Source organism: Sinocyclocheilus grahami, unplaced genomic scaffold (genome assembly GCF_001515645.1).
Source record: "Sinocyclocheilus grahami isolate Dianchi unplaced genomic scaffold, SAMN03320097.WGS_v1.1 scaffold2253.1, whole genome shotgun sequence".
NCBI lineage: Eukaryota > Metazoa > Chordata > Actinopteri > Cypriniformes > Cyprinidae > Sinocyclocheilus > Sinocyclocheilus grahami.
Window position 1 is genome coordinate 4,234 of NW_015507432.1, and position 14,870 is coordinate 19,103.

The 14,870-nt window shown below is 39.5% G+C and overlaps 1 protein-coding gene across 1 annotated transcript; it reads right to left on the reverse strand.

Annotated features, from left to right (window-relative positions):
- Positions 1-7,960: 7,960 nt before the first annotated feature.
- LOC107574494 (carbohydrate sulfotransferase 3-like) lies at positions 7,961-14,364 on the reverse strand. Its single transcript, XM_016260947.1, has 3 exons — positions 14,067-14,364; positions 10,997-11,149; positions 7,961-9,640 (listed from the first exon to the last, which is right to left on the reverse strand). Exons 2-3 carry the CDS (start codon positions 11,074-11,076, stop codon positions 8,437-8,439), a joined length of 1,284 nt encoding a protein of 427 aa, XP_016116433.1. The 5' UTR covers positions 11,077-11,149; positions 14,067-14,364; the 3' UTR covers positions 7,961-8,436.
- Between the last annotated feature and the right edge of the window lie 506 nt (positions 14,365-14,870).

Here is a 14,870-nt window from a genome sequence, read left to right on the forward strand (position 1 = left end):
GTGGCAGCCTGAAATTAAAACCACACCATGCTGGTTTCATCTGACCAGTGGAAAAATGGTTCTCCGGTCCAGTCTTTAGGTCATGTAACAGAGAGCCATTTAAGGTCAAATAACTATAGAGGAGCTTGTAGCATGAGACTTACAGGTAGACGCTGCAGTCACTAATGACAATGGACTTCAGTTGAGGAAAGAGAATTACAGCACATCCAGCTCCTCCAAGTTGCCCATGGTACCTGTAGGACAACACAAACATAAAATTCCATTAGCAATTGAATGAAGCTCAAGTTATGGAACCGAAGACCGTTTTCTATTGTCCTCTTGCATTATCAGCACACATTTTCCTGTTTAACACTGTAAAGCTGCTTTAACACTATGTATTGTATAAAGCGCTAATATATATATATATGGGCTGAGCAAGTTAACTAATTGATTAACAGACAATTATTTTAAATCGCACATTAACAGTTTTGTTTACTATGAAAGTCTGTTGCTAGCTGGCTCTGAATACACATAGACAAACGATGGGTCACAGGAGGGGTGGGATGTTGATCAGTACTGGCTTGGGATGAGCATCATCACACGTCTCAACCAATGAGAGCATTTGGGGTGGGCCTAAGACTGCAGCAGCGCTAACTTTAGCCACTCAGAAATGTTCACACAATCATGCTGCGCGTATCAGAAGTTCAGCGCTCCAACACTACATGTGTACCACGCCTGAGCCCAACTGAACCGTGCTCTGGCCCACATCCAACTGAGCAAGGGAAGGCTAAACAAACCATGCCCAAGTGCTGCACGGAGCAATCACATTAGTCAAATGAAACAAGCTTTGTGAGTCAAATGCACTCGGGCACGATTAAGATTGCTTGGTCTGATACACCCTTATTCTCCTGCATGCACCAGTCTCTACCCGGCCGCACTCGCCCATCAAGTGTTGTCCCACGCCACACTCTGCTGCATTGGGTTCCGCGATCGTGCAGGTCTCTACTCGGAAGGTGCCCGTTATATTGTTGTGATCGAGGCAGTAATGAAATTAGTGCTTTCAAATTCAAAGGGAAATCGAATCCAAAATCAGCTTGATTCAAAATTGATAGTTTACACTTGATCAACCATTCATCCAGCGAACATTAAAATCAGTATATCTTAATATTTGTATTATACCCTGGACAAGGTCATAATAACTGTTAGTGATCATTTATTAAGCTACGTAACAATCTCAGCAAAGTTTTAACTTTAAAATACACCACAGAAGACAATGATTCATTATAATGAAACAAGAATTTATTGGTCACTCCAAGGATACATTAACTAAAACTACCAAAAGCACACACACTTCAGAGGATGAGTTAACGGAGTTTGACTGAAGTCCCAAAAGTCTAGTATTTGCTCCTAGTTCTTAAAAAAAAAAAAAAGAAAAAAAAAAAAAAGAGATTTGGCTCATCTTTAGCTGCTTAAGATACACAATCTTCTACTTGCTTAAACTGGTGTTAAGTCAGTTTACTTACATTTGCACTGGAAAGCAGGGTTCCCTTATCTGGCTAAGGGAGTCCCGGCGTTGCTGATTGGCTGGCGATCTTCCTTTATGACGTCTTTGGGATTCACTTACGCAGGGTGACGCGTTCAAAGTTCTTCTGAGAGTCAGTGTTGAATGGCTTAGACCTTGAAGATTTCGGCAGGGTCACAAAAGCTTCACGGAGTGTTTGAGAGTTCTGGACGGCCCAATCGCGTGATGGTGTGGTGAGGGAGCGCTATCAAACAAAGTCAAAAGCGCGCCGAATCGGTTATTGACATTGGGTTTTAAGAGAGCCGACTAAGTCCATCCCAGGAACGATTGTCCCAATCAGACGTTGTTTCAGGGTGGAGCCACGCCCCATACAATTCCTTTCCGTGCATACATTAACAATGCTTAGTCTTCCACATGAGCAATACCCCTGCAAGTTTAGTTAACTTCAATAAAAAGTGTTGTACTACGAACGCTGTATAGCATACCAACTTTTCATTCACCCCAAGGTTCTGCAAATAAAACAAGCTTTTATTCTATCAAATATCTTCCATACACAATACATTTAATAACTTTATCTATAAAAAGGGGTTATAAAACATTGATTCATTTTCATAGGTTACAATAAACACATCAAGCATATAGAAGACAAAGCATATTTGGGAGTATAGTCACCCTTTAAATGATTGTCTTTTTAAATAGTCCATACGAGTTTGCGTGCGTTTCTTTGTCTGCAAATAAAGAAAAAAAAAAAAAAAAAAAGTTTTCTGGAATAGAGAGGAACGGTAGAAGGTCAGGGAAGTGTCACGCGGTGGGGTTCTGGTGAGTTTCCCAGCTCAGAGTGAAGCTGTAAAGGTCCATTTGGGTTTATTTGATTATCAATTTATGCTGAAAATGGTCATGTGCATCACGGGCCATCTGTTGCTCGAGTTAAACGTTATCACTTTTCCTAAGATCCTTTGTGCTTGCAGACCTGTAGAGCATCCTGTAAATTACCCTTTTCCTGTGTCTCCTACATGAATTTGAGCGAAGCTGCTCAAAAGGGGACAATCAACCATTTGTGGCCGACATGGTTCTAGAACAAAAGGGAGTTCTCTATCCTCCTGATTGGCTTAAGTTGTGCAAGAAGTTGAAGTAGAGGGTGTCTTGCCATGTCCTCAGCTCAAATGTAGGATTTAACGAATTCCAACATGACAGCCAAGTCTAATTAAAAGTTTATAGTGATGGATTGCCCCATCTATCTGATATCTGAGCTCAGCAGCAATGGATTTGCACCTGCAGGTGACTGACTCAACCCACTACCTAGCATTGGAGGATCATATTCTCCAACACAAGGCTTTTTGGGGAACATGGCTCGACCCAGTTAGAAGGACAATATACACAATGTTGTAAATATTAAGAAATCACAGGAGGACTCCCCTCAGAGACAAATCAAGATGCACAGCAGACATGTGGATTGCGTTAATTAAACAAACAATAAGTCACAAGAGGTAAAGTTACAAGCAGTTATCAAGGCAGCCATGAATGAACAACCATTGAAACTCTTGTGCACATTGCTATATGGATCTCTAACTTTTCTTGTCACTAAGTTTGGGGCACCCCATCTATCTGATATCGGAGCTTAAAGAGGGATTGTAAGCGGTTGACCAAGTAAAATGACCAATGCGGTAAATATTTTAAGGAAGGTTTGATTCAGCACTGCTTGGAAGCAAATAAACACACAAATAGACCTATACAAACTTGTGTATGAATTTCTTAATGTTACGCACCCATTTCCAGCGACAACGAAGCATTTGAAAAGTGAATAACTTAATGCTCAAATTCACAGATCATTGGTGAATAAAATAAGAATCAAGTTCCTGCAGAATGTGCCTGCGTCGAGTCTTAACGGCAGACGACAAAAAAAAAAAAAAAAAACCCACACACACACTAGTGAAAAAATAAAGAAACCATTATGGAAATATAATTCACAATACATGTAGAATACTCTCCTCCGAGGCAGTTTCTCTTGATGCAGCTCTTTACAGAGTCAAGCTGTGCATCCAACAGCACTTGCTAATGGACAAGAAATAATTTTTTTTTAAAAAAAACAACCTCCTGATTGGCTCATATTCAAACTCAATATAAACCTTCTACTGGTTAGCTTGGAGAGCCTGATGGCCTGCCTTGACAAACTCACCTGCTTGTAGCTTTCTAGTAACACCTAGACCTTGATTAGTAGTTTTAGGTGTGTTAGATTAGGGTTGGAGCTGAACTCTGCAGGACTGAGGCTCTCCAGGACCAGTGTTGGCCAACCCTGGGTTAGTTGTTTCAGTACCATTAAATGCACAACTATACAGGCATGGTAAATTACAGCAACAAAAGTACAAGAGAAAAAAGCAGCATAAAAAAAAACACCTAAATTTGTTTTAACCAAGTTTGGGGCTCCCCGTCTAGCTCAGAAGTCATGCCCACAGACCGCTTGCTGAACGTCTGATGCATACACAAGAATAAGCACTGTTGGGGTACTCTGGGTTAGATTTTGGTTGGCCAATTAATGGTCCAAAAAGAAACCCGTGTTAACGGAGTTTGTGATTAGGTTATTGCACAGTAAAACAAAAAGAACTGACCATTGTTGTCCCAAATTTTATTTGTTTTATTTGAACAAACAACAGGGCCCAGTTCAGGAAGCAGACAGATTGGCTAAACTGACCATCTGCTAGCCGCCTCACGTCACAGAAGTCAGTTAATTCTCAGCACATAGAGACTCTTTCACCTAGATATCATACTATAGAGACGGTGTCTGTAGCAAAGACACAAAAAAAAAACGTCCAAAACTATTTAAATGTAACAATTTAATTGATGTTCAACAAATAAAAAAAAACTGATATACAGAAACAAATTATAAAGCTTGGCTTAATGAATTAGATCCCTTTATACAAAAGCACTTTTTGCAAAAGATATCATAGATCATCTTTAGATGTGCTCTGTTTGACAGAAACCGGGCTAAAACCAGATGATTACATTTTAAATGAGTCTACCCCCCAACATTGCTGTTATAAACATGAGCCGTGTCCAAAAGGCAAAGGAGAGGTGTTGCTACAATTTATAACAATATTGTCAGTATTTCTCAGAGGGCGGGCTTCAAGTATAACTCGTTTGAAGTAACAGTGCTTCATATAACATTATCCAGACAAACAAGTGTTAATGATAAATCCCCTGTGATGTTTGTACAGGCTACTGTATACAGGCCACCATACAGATTTTAATCAAAGAATTTGCTGATTTTCTATCCGAGTTAGTGCTGGCTGCAGATAAAGTCTTAATTGGTGATTTTAAGATCCATGTTGATAATGAAAAAGACGCATTGGGATCAGCATTAATAGACATTCTGAACTCCATTAGACAACACATGTCAGGGCCTACTCATTGTCGTACGGTCACATGTAATTGATGTTAATGGTGTTGAAATTCTGCAGTGGAGTGATGATATCTTGGATCACTATCTAGTCTTGTGTATACTCCATACAGCTAAAGCTGCAAATTCAACTCCTTATTACAAATATGGTAGAACAATCGCTTCGACCACAAAAGACTGCTTTGTAAATAATCTTCCTGACTCGTCTCAATTCCTCAGCATATCCAATAGCTCAGAATAACTTGGTGTAAAAGAAACTTAACTCTCCCTTTTCTTGCACTTCAGATACAGTTGCTCCTTTACGCTTAAAGATTAAGGGAAACAGTTAGACACCATGGTATAACAAGCATACTCACGCCTTAAAGAGAGCAGCCCGGAAAATGGAACGCAGCTGGAAGAAAACAAAAGTAGAGGGATTTCGTATTGCATCGCAAGAAAGTACATCTACTTACAGAAATGCTCTAAACCGCTAGATCTGCTTACTTTGTCTCTTAGAAGAGAAGACAACCCCATGCATTTATCATAGTGTACATGGAATCTAAAGCTAGCTGCACTTGGTGTAAAGCATATCGCTAAGAAAATACTGCTATTTTCACTTAGTGAAAATAGCCGCTGCCATTGATTCAATTTATTATTTAATGTGATCATTTAAGCTTTTAAAATGTTTTATTTAATGTGTAATTTTAGTTTGTATTTGCTGTAGAGCTACAAGAGTAATTACTACAATTTAATAAATGTATTTACTTATGTGTTATTAAAGTTCTATTTTGACCCCTATAGTAGGTGTTTTGATTTATTTTTCTATAATATTTGGGGGAGGGGCACAACAATACAATTCTGCTTAGGGCACCCATTTGGCCAACAGCGGCCCTGATGAAATTAATGAAGTTGTTCTGTACTTTAGTAATTTAAGTTATTTGTAAATAAAGCAAAGTAATTTCTGTGCATTGTTTTATTTTGTATTGCAAGTTAAAACATGTAAATAAAAGAAAAGCTTGCAAATTTTTGCAAAGCAAATTATAATTTGTAAAGAAATTAAATTTCACACACTTTTTGCCTCTAAATAACATTTGTAAATGAAAATAAATTCTATATTAAAAGTACTTTACAACTAGTTACAAAACTTAAATTCAACATCAGAAAAACAATTTAATTAAGTGGACTTCTATTCAGCTGCATAAAACTAAACCGGGTTGAAAACCTGTTTAAATATATTCACCATGGTCCATTTATGTACATAAATTAATAGAATAAACGATATAATTTTATTTTAGTAAGATAGAAGTTAACATTTAACCACTTATATATATATATATATATATATATATATTTTCATATCATTACAATATTCAAGTCAAAACCAAATACTTACATTTAAAGTGTAATTCCGTAATTAAAAGTAAAAAAAATAAATAAAATTTACAGTTCAGGTGTCACAGGTGCACTGCTGAGCGGACTGAGGCGCAAGGAACGGCAAGAGATGAGGAGTACATCAATCCAACTGGGTTTAATTCCCACAAAGAAATATGGACCACTCACGCTATACAGGTAGACATAGGCAATACCAGACACTAGAGGACACACAGGGAACACTATTTATACACACAGGAGGAGGGGATGACGAGACACACCTGGGAGCAATGAAACATCATGGGAAACACCTGGGACAAATTAACCATAGGAAAGGAAGGCACATGAGGAGCAAAACAACCACAAAACACGGAACGGAGTCTGACATCAGGCTCCTTTGTCTCACTGTGGTTTTAATCAACAGTGAAATTTCAACAAAATCAATATTAATGTCACATAAATCAACATTATGTTGATTCATGCTGAAATTAACAAAGAATCGATGGTAATGTGGTTGAATCAATGTGATGTCAATTCAACATTATGTTTCGACCCTCAATTAATGTTATTTTTAAAACATTTGAATGTTTTTGTATTACAAATTTTAACAAAAAAAAGTGCAGTGTTGATTAATTGAACAGGTTGTGTAACGAAGCCGACGAGACGAGAGGTGTGCGGATTCATATGCAAAGCTTTATTCTGAAACATGGTCAAAACAGCCAAGGGTCGGACAATGGCAAACAGGTATTCAGAGGGCAAGACAGAAGAGTACTCGGATAAACAGGTGTAGGTTGATCCAAAGGAAGAGGCAAGAAAGTAATCCACAGACAGATAATAAATCCAGGCGAGGTGCGAACAGAATCCAGAGAACACGATGAGAGAGAAATCCAAGACAGGCAGGTAATCAGGAAACAGACAATAAGGCAAATCTAGACATGACTAAACTGGACTGTAACTAGAAACTAGACAAAACTCAGAAAGGATACCGGCTCCGTAAAGTAAAAATTGAGACAAAATAATAATAATTTGTTGTAGGAGTCTGATGTCATTATGACTGCAAGTGGTTAAAAAATTTGAGCTGTAAAAATCTGGCTCTCATCAGCCTGTTTTCCTTCTTTTCCTTGGGTTCTTTGAGATGTGAAAAAGAAAGAATGATGTTATTTAAATTACAATTTACAATACAGTCAGACAAAGGAATTTTCAAACGTTAAACAACATGAGCAGCATTTTCAATTTGCTGGACACAAACAAATTGAGAACTATTGTTTTAGTATCGTTAAGCATCAAGTCTGTTCATCTAAAATTACAAATGCTTCAATATCCCTTACCATTTCTATAATTAATGTTTGTAAATGGAAGCACTATAGCAGGGTTAGAATTATATTCATGCTTTTGAAGGGCCAGCTTCCAGTCAAATTTATCTCCAGTCCAAATGAAAGAGATCGTTGTTCATTTCATGCTCTTTTCACAGGCCCATGTGAAATCTGCTCCTACAGAACGGCCATCAGTCACATGTTCTACAGCTTATATGTATTTATTATGTTTAAACCTTAACTATCACTCAAAGTAATCTATCACTCAACTAAAGAACCTGTTTATTATTGATTGATCAAATCTTTAGAACACAGAAAACACAATGAATTTCAGGCAAGGTTAAGTCAAATTTATTAATCCCTTAAGGGAAAATGTAAAGCCTGTATTACAAGACACCATGGGTTTTTCGTAACAAAGTGAACTAATGTAATATAAGAACATAATTATGAAATTATTCATTGTCACTTTTGTTTCTAACAAAGAGCCCTTGTCAAATAAGACAATATATTAAATCTATGAAACTGTTTTTTTTTCTGTATGAGTCCTCCTTTGATATGGTTCATAGAGTTCTGCAATCCGGCTGCAGTAAGAATATCTGAACACACAGCAGCAGCTCATTTCTCCCCAAAGAAACACACATACAGTACAGTATATACAGTCAAGAAGACTTCAAACGCCTGCTAGATCCCAATGCAATCCCTGTCTTCAACTACTCATCAAATGAGCTCACTGGCCATTTATCAAAGAAGGAAATAATATTCTGTTTTTCAATACTGCTTTAGAAGTGATGCAAGGAGTTCATTTTGCAGCTAGTTTTGATCATGTCACATATTACTTCACGAATCTCATCATTCTACTTCATGAAGTATGTGTAGAATCATAAAAATGTTCTCTCCTCAATCAAACTTACTGATTTATCAGTCAGCATGTCATTGTTTTCTGCAAACTTGTATCCAAACAGAGTCATAGTGGGGCCGCACACTTTCTGCACCAGCTGCACCAGTTTAAAGGGAATGCTGAACCTCCACTTCTCCACCTGCTCCGAGGAGTTCTTCTGGGTGGAATAAACTCCACTGACCACCTTAGACACCTGGGTATTTTTTAAGATCCACTCTTCCACCTTTGCAGTGAAGGGAATGCCTATAAAGTCATACATCTCTGCAGCTTTGCGCATGGGGAATCGCGCAATGTCCTCGTAGCGCACTAGCATGTAGCGTCCGCGGAGCCACGGCGGCTGCTTCAGTCCGATCTCAGCAGATGTGCGGATGTTGTCGCAGTTTCCTTTGAGCTTCCTCACTTCATCCTCGTCCACCGGAAGGTCTCCGTCCACGGCCCACCGCTTCCAGACGTTGTACTTGCTGGAGAAGGCCACCATGCGCGAGGCGAGGACGGCGCGAGGATCTCTGACCAGCTGGATGAAGGTCATGTCGAGCCTGGAGTCCTCTGCCAGCGGCCGGAGCGTCTCCAGCTGCCGCACACGGACGGACTTAATCACGCGGTGCTGCTTCTGCATGCAGGACTGAGCGGCCAGCGTCAGGTTGAGCGGCCCGCAGCGGCGCTCGCGACAGTGGTAGCGCTCAAACACCTTCCTGACCAGCGGCGTGCAGACGGGATCCTCGCACAGCGAGCGGCTGGACTCACGCCGGAAGAGCGCAGCGGTCACATGGTCCTGCGCCGGCGGCTCAATGAAGCTCTCCAGCAGCGAGAAGTCACACAGGAGCAGCTGGCGCAGCACGTCTCGATACGCCGGCCCTGCGACCGAGGCGTTGGTGCCGCCGCTCTCGACCGTCAGCATGCGCTCCACGTGCCACAGTGGCTCGAACAGGTAAAACATGCTGGAGCCCTGCTGGTTAAAGAACTCTCCCACGAACGAGGAGCCGGTGCGAGTCGTGGCCAGCAGAAGGATGTGCTTGCGTCCTCCGCTCCGCTGGAGGCTCCGAGTCGAGTTCTCCAGAGCACTCAGGTGTTGGTGGGCCGAGGCGTCCGTCGAGACATTGTGCTGCGCAGCGGACAGCAGTGAAGCACTGAGCATCAGCAGCGGGGTCAGCGGGGTCAGTCTGGGGGTCAGTTTATCAGACACCCTGAACAACACAGAAGAAACCACAGTCACACACAGACTGGTTAAAGCTATTAGTGCTAAAGGGACATTTCACCCAAAAATGATCATTCTGTCATCGATTATTCTCCCTCGTGTCCTTCCAAATGTGTATGACTTCCTTTCTTCTGCAAAACACACAAACATTTTTTTGTCCATACAACGAGAGTCAATTTGTCTTCAAAATGTTTTCTTTCCGAAAGAAAGTCATACGGGTTAGGGTTAGAACATAAATAAATGGTCATTTTCAATGGAACTATCCCTTTAAAGTGCCCCTATTATGCCATTTTTAAGGTTGCTAATATTGTTTTATGAGTCTCCTAAAACAGGTTTACATGCATGCAAGGTCAAAAAACACGTTAGTTTTCTCAAAAAATAGATTTAATTTTACCTAATTTCTAAATGATTCATAAACGACTCGTGCAAAGCAGTTCAAAGAATTAGTCTCTCTAAACCCCTCCTTTCCGTGAGCCCTCACTGCTGTGATTGGTCAGATGGTGCAGTCCTTTGTGATTGGTCCAGAGCCGTAGAGAGATTGGCTCTGGATTGGTCTACCGTGTCGGAAACGAAACGCTCATTGCCATGATGGAGTGACAGCCCTGGGGACTTGTCAATACATAGAAAAGATGGTATCGATTGTACCTTACCAATTCGAGCCGGAGTCTGATGATGAAACGGTGAAACGGAAAGAGACTGATTCGCAAGCACAACTGGAGCAGGACGTTTCTCAGTGTGTAAGTGTCAAGTGTTAACAAGTTTGTGGTAATTATAAGATGTAATAAAACAAATTTATTCTCACAGCGTAGGATATAGCATCTTCTCGACATGATGTTAACCACATGTTACTGTCTGTAGGCGGGTAAGTTGAAGCTGGCGACATAGAACGTGGGCGGACATTATGCAGATGTGTTACTTCATGACGTAGAGCCGTAACAGAATAAGATTCGAATTCCTGACGACTCATTTAGGCGATTGCGAGCCAACTCTTTTTTTTGATAGACAATAACTTTATTTATCGTGCACTGTCAGCTTCACAACTTTGCAGATAGTTTATGTTCACATACAGCTACATGACACACTGCATGAAAGGTAATATTTGAAAAGGCATAATAGGGGCACTTTAATGTCTAATCTCTTCTCAAAGAAGCAATTTCTCTAAGAACAGACATTTGTACACAGCACAATTAATAACATATATTCATCAACACAACCGACAAGCTTTGATTTCAATGTTTTCTGACATTTAGATTACTGTAATCCTCCACTGCATCACCAAACTAAACACACAGGTGTCACACATACAGAGGAACAAACAGAAGAGGAGAGTGAGAAAACAACCTACTTTGATATAATGTTGTTTTCCTTTTCTATGATGACCAGAGCCACAATAAAGATGATAGAAATGGTATATTTAATGCGCATTCTTGTGTGTGATTGTGTTCAGCGGGTGATTCACTCTCAGATCACTCCTTCATCTTTTTTCTCTGGTTGGACTCTGAAATAAAACACACACGTGACACATGAGTCATGACAAACACTGTAAAACCACACTAATCTAGATTTATTCTCCACTTCATACCCACAAATACATCTGATTTAAAAGTATTTGCCTTTTTATAGCATGTGCGTAATCATTAATTCAAGCTGTCTCGCTGCAGTCATGGATAGTCCATGTTTTTCTGTCAGTAGTTACTGTAGATAATTATTCTTAGGTCTCGTATGACTGTACGATATATAGGAGCATAGTTAGTAGCATTCGTTTAAATGTGTTTTATATTATTAATAGCATAGTCAAATGTAATATATGAGTTATGCTTTACAATCTGACATATAACAACAGGTTTGGTTTTCATAAATAATCTGAATAAATCTCTTGATGAGGCTGAAAGAGACGAATCAAATGCAAGATAAGTGGATGTTGACGTGTTTGTAAGTGTAGTTCTGTGAGCGACTGGCAGGCCGTTCATATGGAGTCAATTCAGCTGCATTTCTATGCTGTTTCTACACAGTTATGTACTCTGCATAGTCTGAGATATATTCATAGCACAACATGCTGCTTAAAGACGTACTGACGTTTGCTCTGGAAGCAGAAGACAAAGACGTAGTAATAATAATAGTGATTCTTGTTTTAGTAAACAGCACTAATTATCACTCGCTGTGAATCATGTGCAATACTGACACCACAGCAAAGGATGCTGGGAAGGGTTTCAATTAAAAGCTATAAACACCACTAAAATATAAAGTCAGGGTATTTCACATGCAAACAATCACTCATTAATACAAACAACAGAAATTTGGGTAACACTTTACAACAAGGTTTCATTTGTTATCTTTAGTTAATATAAACCTATGATAAATTCTTCCTCTGTAGCATTTATTAACATTACATAATGCACTGTGAACTAACAAACAAACAATGAACAACTGTGTTTTTATTAACTAACATTAACAAATGAGACTTTATCATACCTTCGGTAAGAAAGACTTACAGAAATCTGTGTTGTTTGAGCTCAATTAAAGAGTTTTCAGAAATGGGTGAGGTGATTAAACTGATTTCACCTCATCATGATTTGAAAAATACCTTTACAGTTAAAACAAATACATTGATAAGCAACATTTGCTGTGTAAATCTGAAGATTTCTCCCAGAAACTGCTGAAACTGCAGACAGACAGAACAAAAAAAAAACATTCATTACACTAAACAGCGACTGTGACGGAAATATTGCCTTAAAGCCACAATACAGCTAAATTACACCTCTACAGTTCGAGTTACATCTTTTTCTTTCATGCACGCAATTGTGTTGACATATGAATTATCCAGATTGTCTACAAGTCTTCACATTTTATGTGTCTGTGCATAGATGGCGTAAATTTGCAATTATACTGGTGAAAAAAACATGTTTAGCAGCAGAGATCACAGGATCATCCCAGACACATTGACTCAACACTTACAGGTTCAGACAGAGTAAATCCTCTGTAGTCTGTTATTTGGATAAATAAATGTGATTCTGTAAGATTCCAGTTTCAAGATGTTTATGAACATTTCTGAGCAGAGATCAAACCCGCTGCATTCAGTGTCGCAGATAGTCACTTGCTCTCACGAAGAAGCAGTTTTTAAAAAAGCTGACATTGGAACAACACAAAAGTATAGCATCACACATACACAGTACAGTAGTATGTGTTATTGGGTTTATGAGACTCTCACCTTCAGGAACACTAGATAACCAGTGCTCCAGTCTAAAGCAGGGGTATCTGTGACCCTGTAAGAGTGTCTTGTGTGGGATGATAATAACACAGTACTGTCGGAGGCTGAGAGAGACGGTGGTTAGGAGGCAAGTTCTGTCTTGCACTGTTAACCTGAGCCACAAATTAGCCTCAGAAAACCTTTACATCACCACCAAAACTCTGATCAAATCATGTCATGTATTTAGCCGAGTGAACGCTCATCTTCCCACGCGGTCTGTTACTCGTTCATCTCTAGTCTTTTAACCAAAACCTGAACTAACTGGAAGCTGCACCAAAAAACCGAACCTAAAATGCTTCATATTTTCTGTGTTTCTATTCTTGTCTATTGGCAATAATCATCTACATGCCTGTAATAAGCAAAATACAAATCTCAACAAAACAGGAGATCTTCACCCTGTGCCTGCGTTATTCACACTCATATTTAGACTGCTGGTCAAAAGCAAATAATGATTGATTATCATCCTGTAAAAGACCTGAAAGCTGTGCTTCATCTCACACTCATGTCAGATTCCTCACACACACACACACACACACACACACACACACACACACACAAACAGTCTGCTTATTTAACAGTGCAAGTGTGCAAGTGGATGTGTTTCAGTCATGCAGAGCTGTGAGTTTGATCACTGACAGCAGCTGCGGGGTCACACTTGCCTCATAAACGTCACGGGACTGTCAACGGTCACAGGCTTGACATCTTACAGCTCTGAGATTTACTCTATACATTTTCCATGCAGAGATCACAAGTAATAGGATCTCACGCTCCTGATTGTGGTTTTATTGCATTTGACAGATATAGACAAGTTTAATCGGTCAGTTTGCAATACTATACATTTCACTTCTCTCACACACACACACACACACACACACACACACTAGAGAGACGGACAGCGAGTCCTCAGTAAACAGCACTTCATCTGATCAGGATCAACTAAAGACCAGCACTGAAAGCAGCCTTCGCCAAACACACAGCGATATGATCAGATGAATGATGCAGTGATACATCTGCAGATGTTACAGCATCAGTCGCAGTCGCAGATGAGCGATACATTACATGCATGACTTCAACAGTTCAGCAGTTATATCAGACAATGAGAAACACATCGAAAGTCACTCATGATCCTCTTGAAATGACAGCAGAATAAAGCATGATGATACTGTACCATTATATTTCCGCGTCCATTACTTTCCTCGATCACTTGATGAAAAAAACACAGTAGCATCCGGATCACGGTGTGTAAAATTCAGTATTCAGTAGTTTTAAAAAAATCGAATCCATCATTTAATAATCATTCACGTCCAGCTCTGTAACACATTAAAACTATTAAATCAAGCAATTACCTACACACACATCTAACATTGATGGGGAATGCAAAAAACCTCACAAATGTATTGTATTTGTGGATCGAGATACGTTTAGTATAAAAGCGATCGGGCTGCAGAGACAGATGCGCTCATCAGCGGAGCGAGACCGACGCAACACTGCGTCACTGCGTCACTGCGTCACCGCGACGTGCGCGCCCCCGCATCATAATCACAAAACAACAACAACATGATATTTTATCACAGGAGCACCAACACCGCGCAACAGTGTATCACAGCTCGGTAACATGTGTATTTCTCGTAGAATTAAGAATAATAAAAGACTGATTCCCTCATTGTTTCAAGGCGTGATGGAATGTTTATTGGAATAATGTAACAGCCTTTACATTGTGGGAGAAAGTATGGCTACTTGCTGGAAAAGGTTTCAATATTATATTATATATGAAGATTAAGTATTAATATGATTCATTAAAACATTTGAATGGAATATACATTTTACAAATGACTTTGTAAGTTATGTTGGAATGATATGGCTGTTTGCTTTGTTTATTAGGAACGATCAAAACAAAGACAATTTTGCAACAATATTCGGTATTCATTAATCATTTTAAATGCAATATTGTTCAGTCTTAACAGTATCAGAC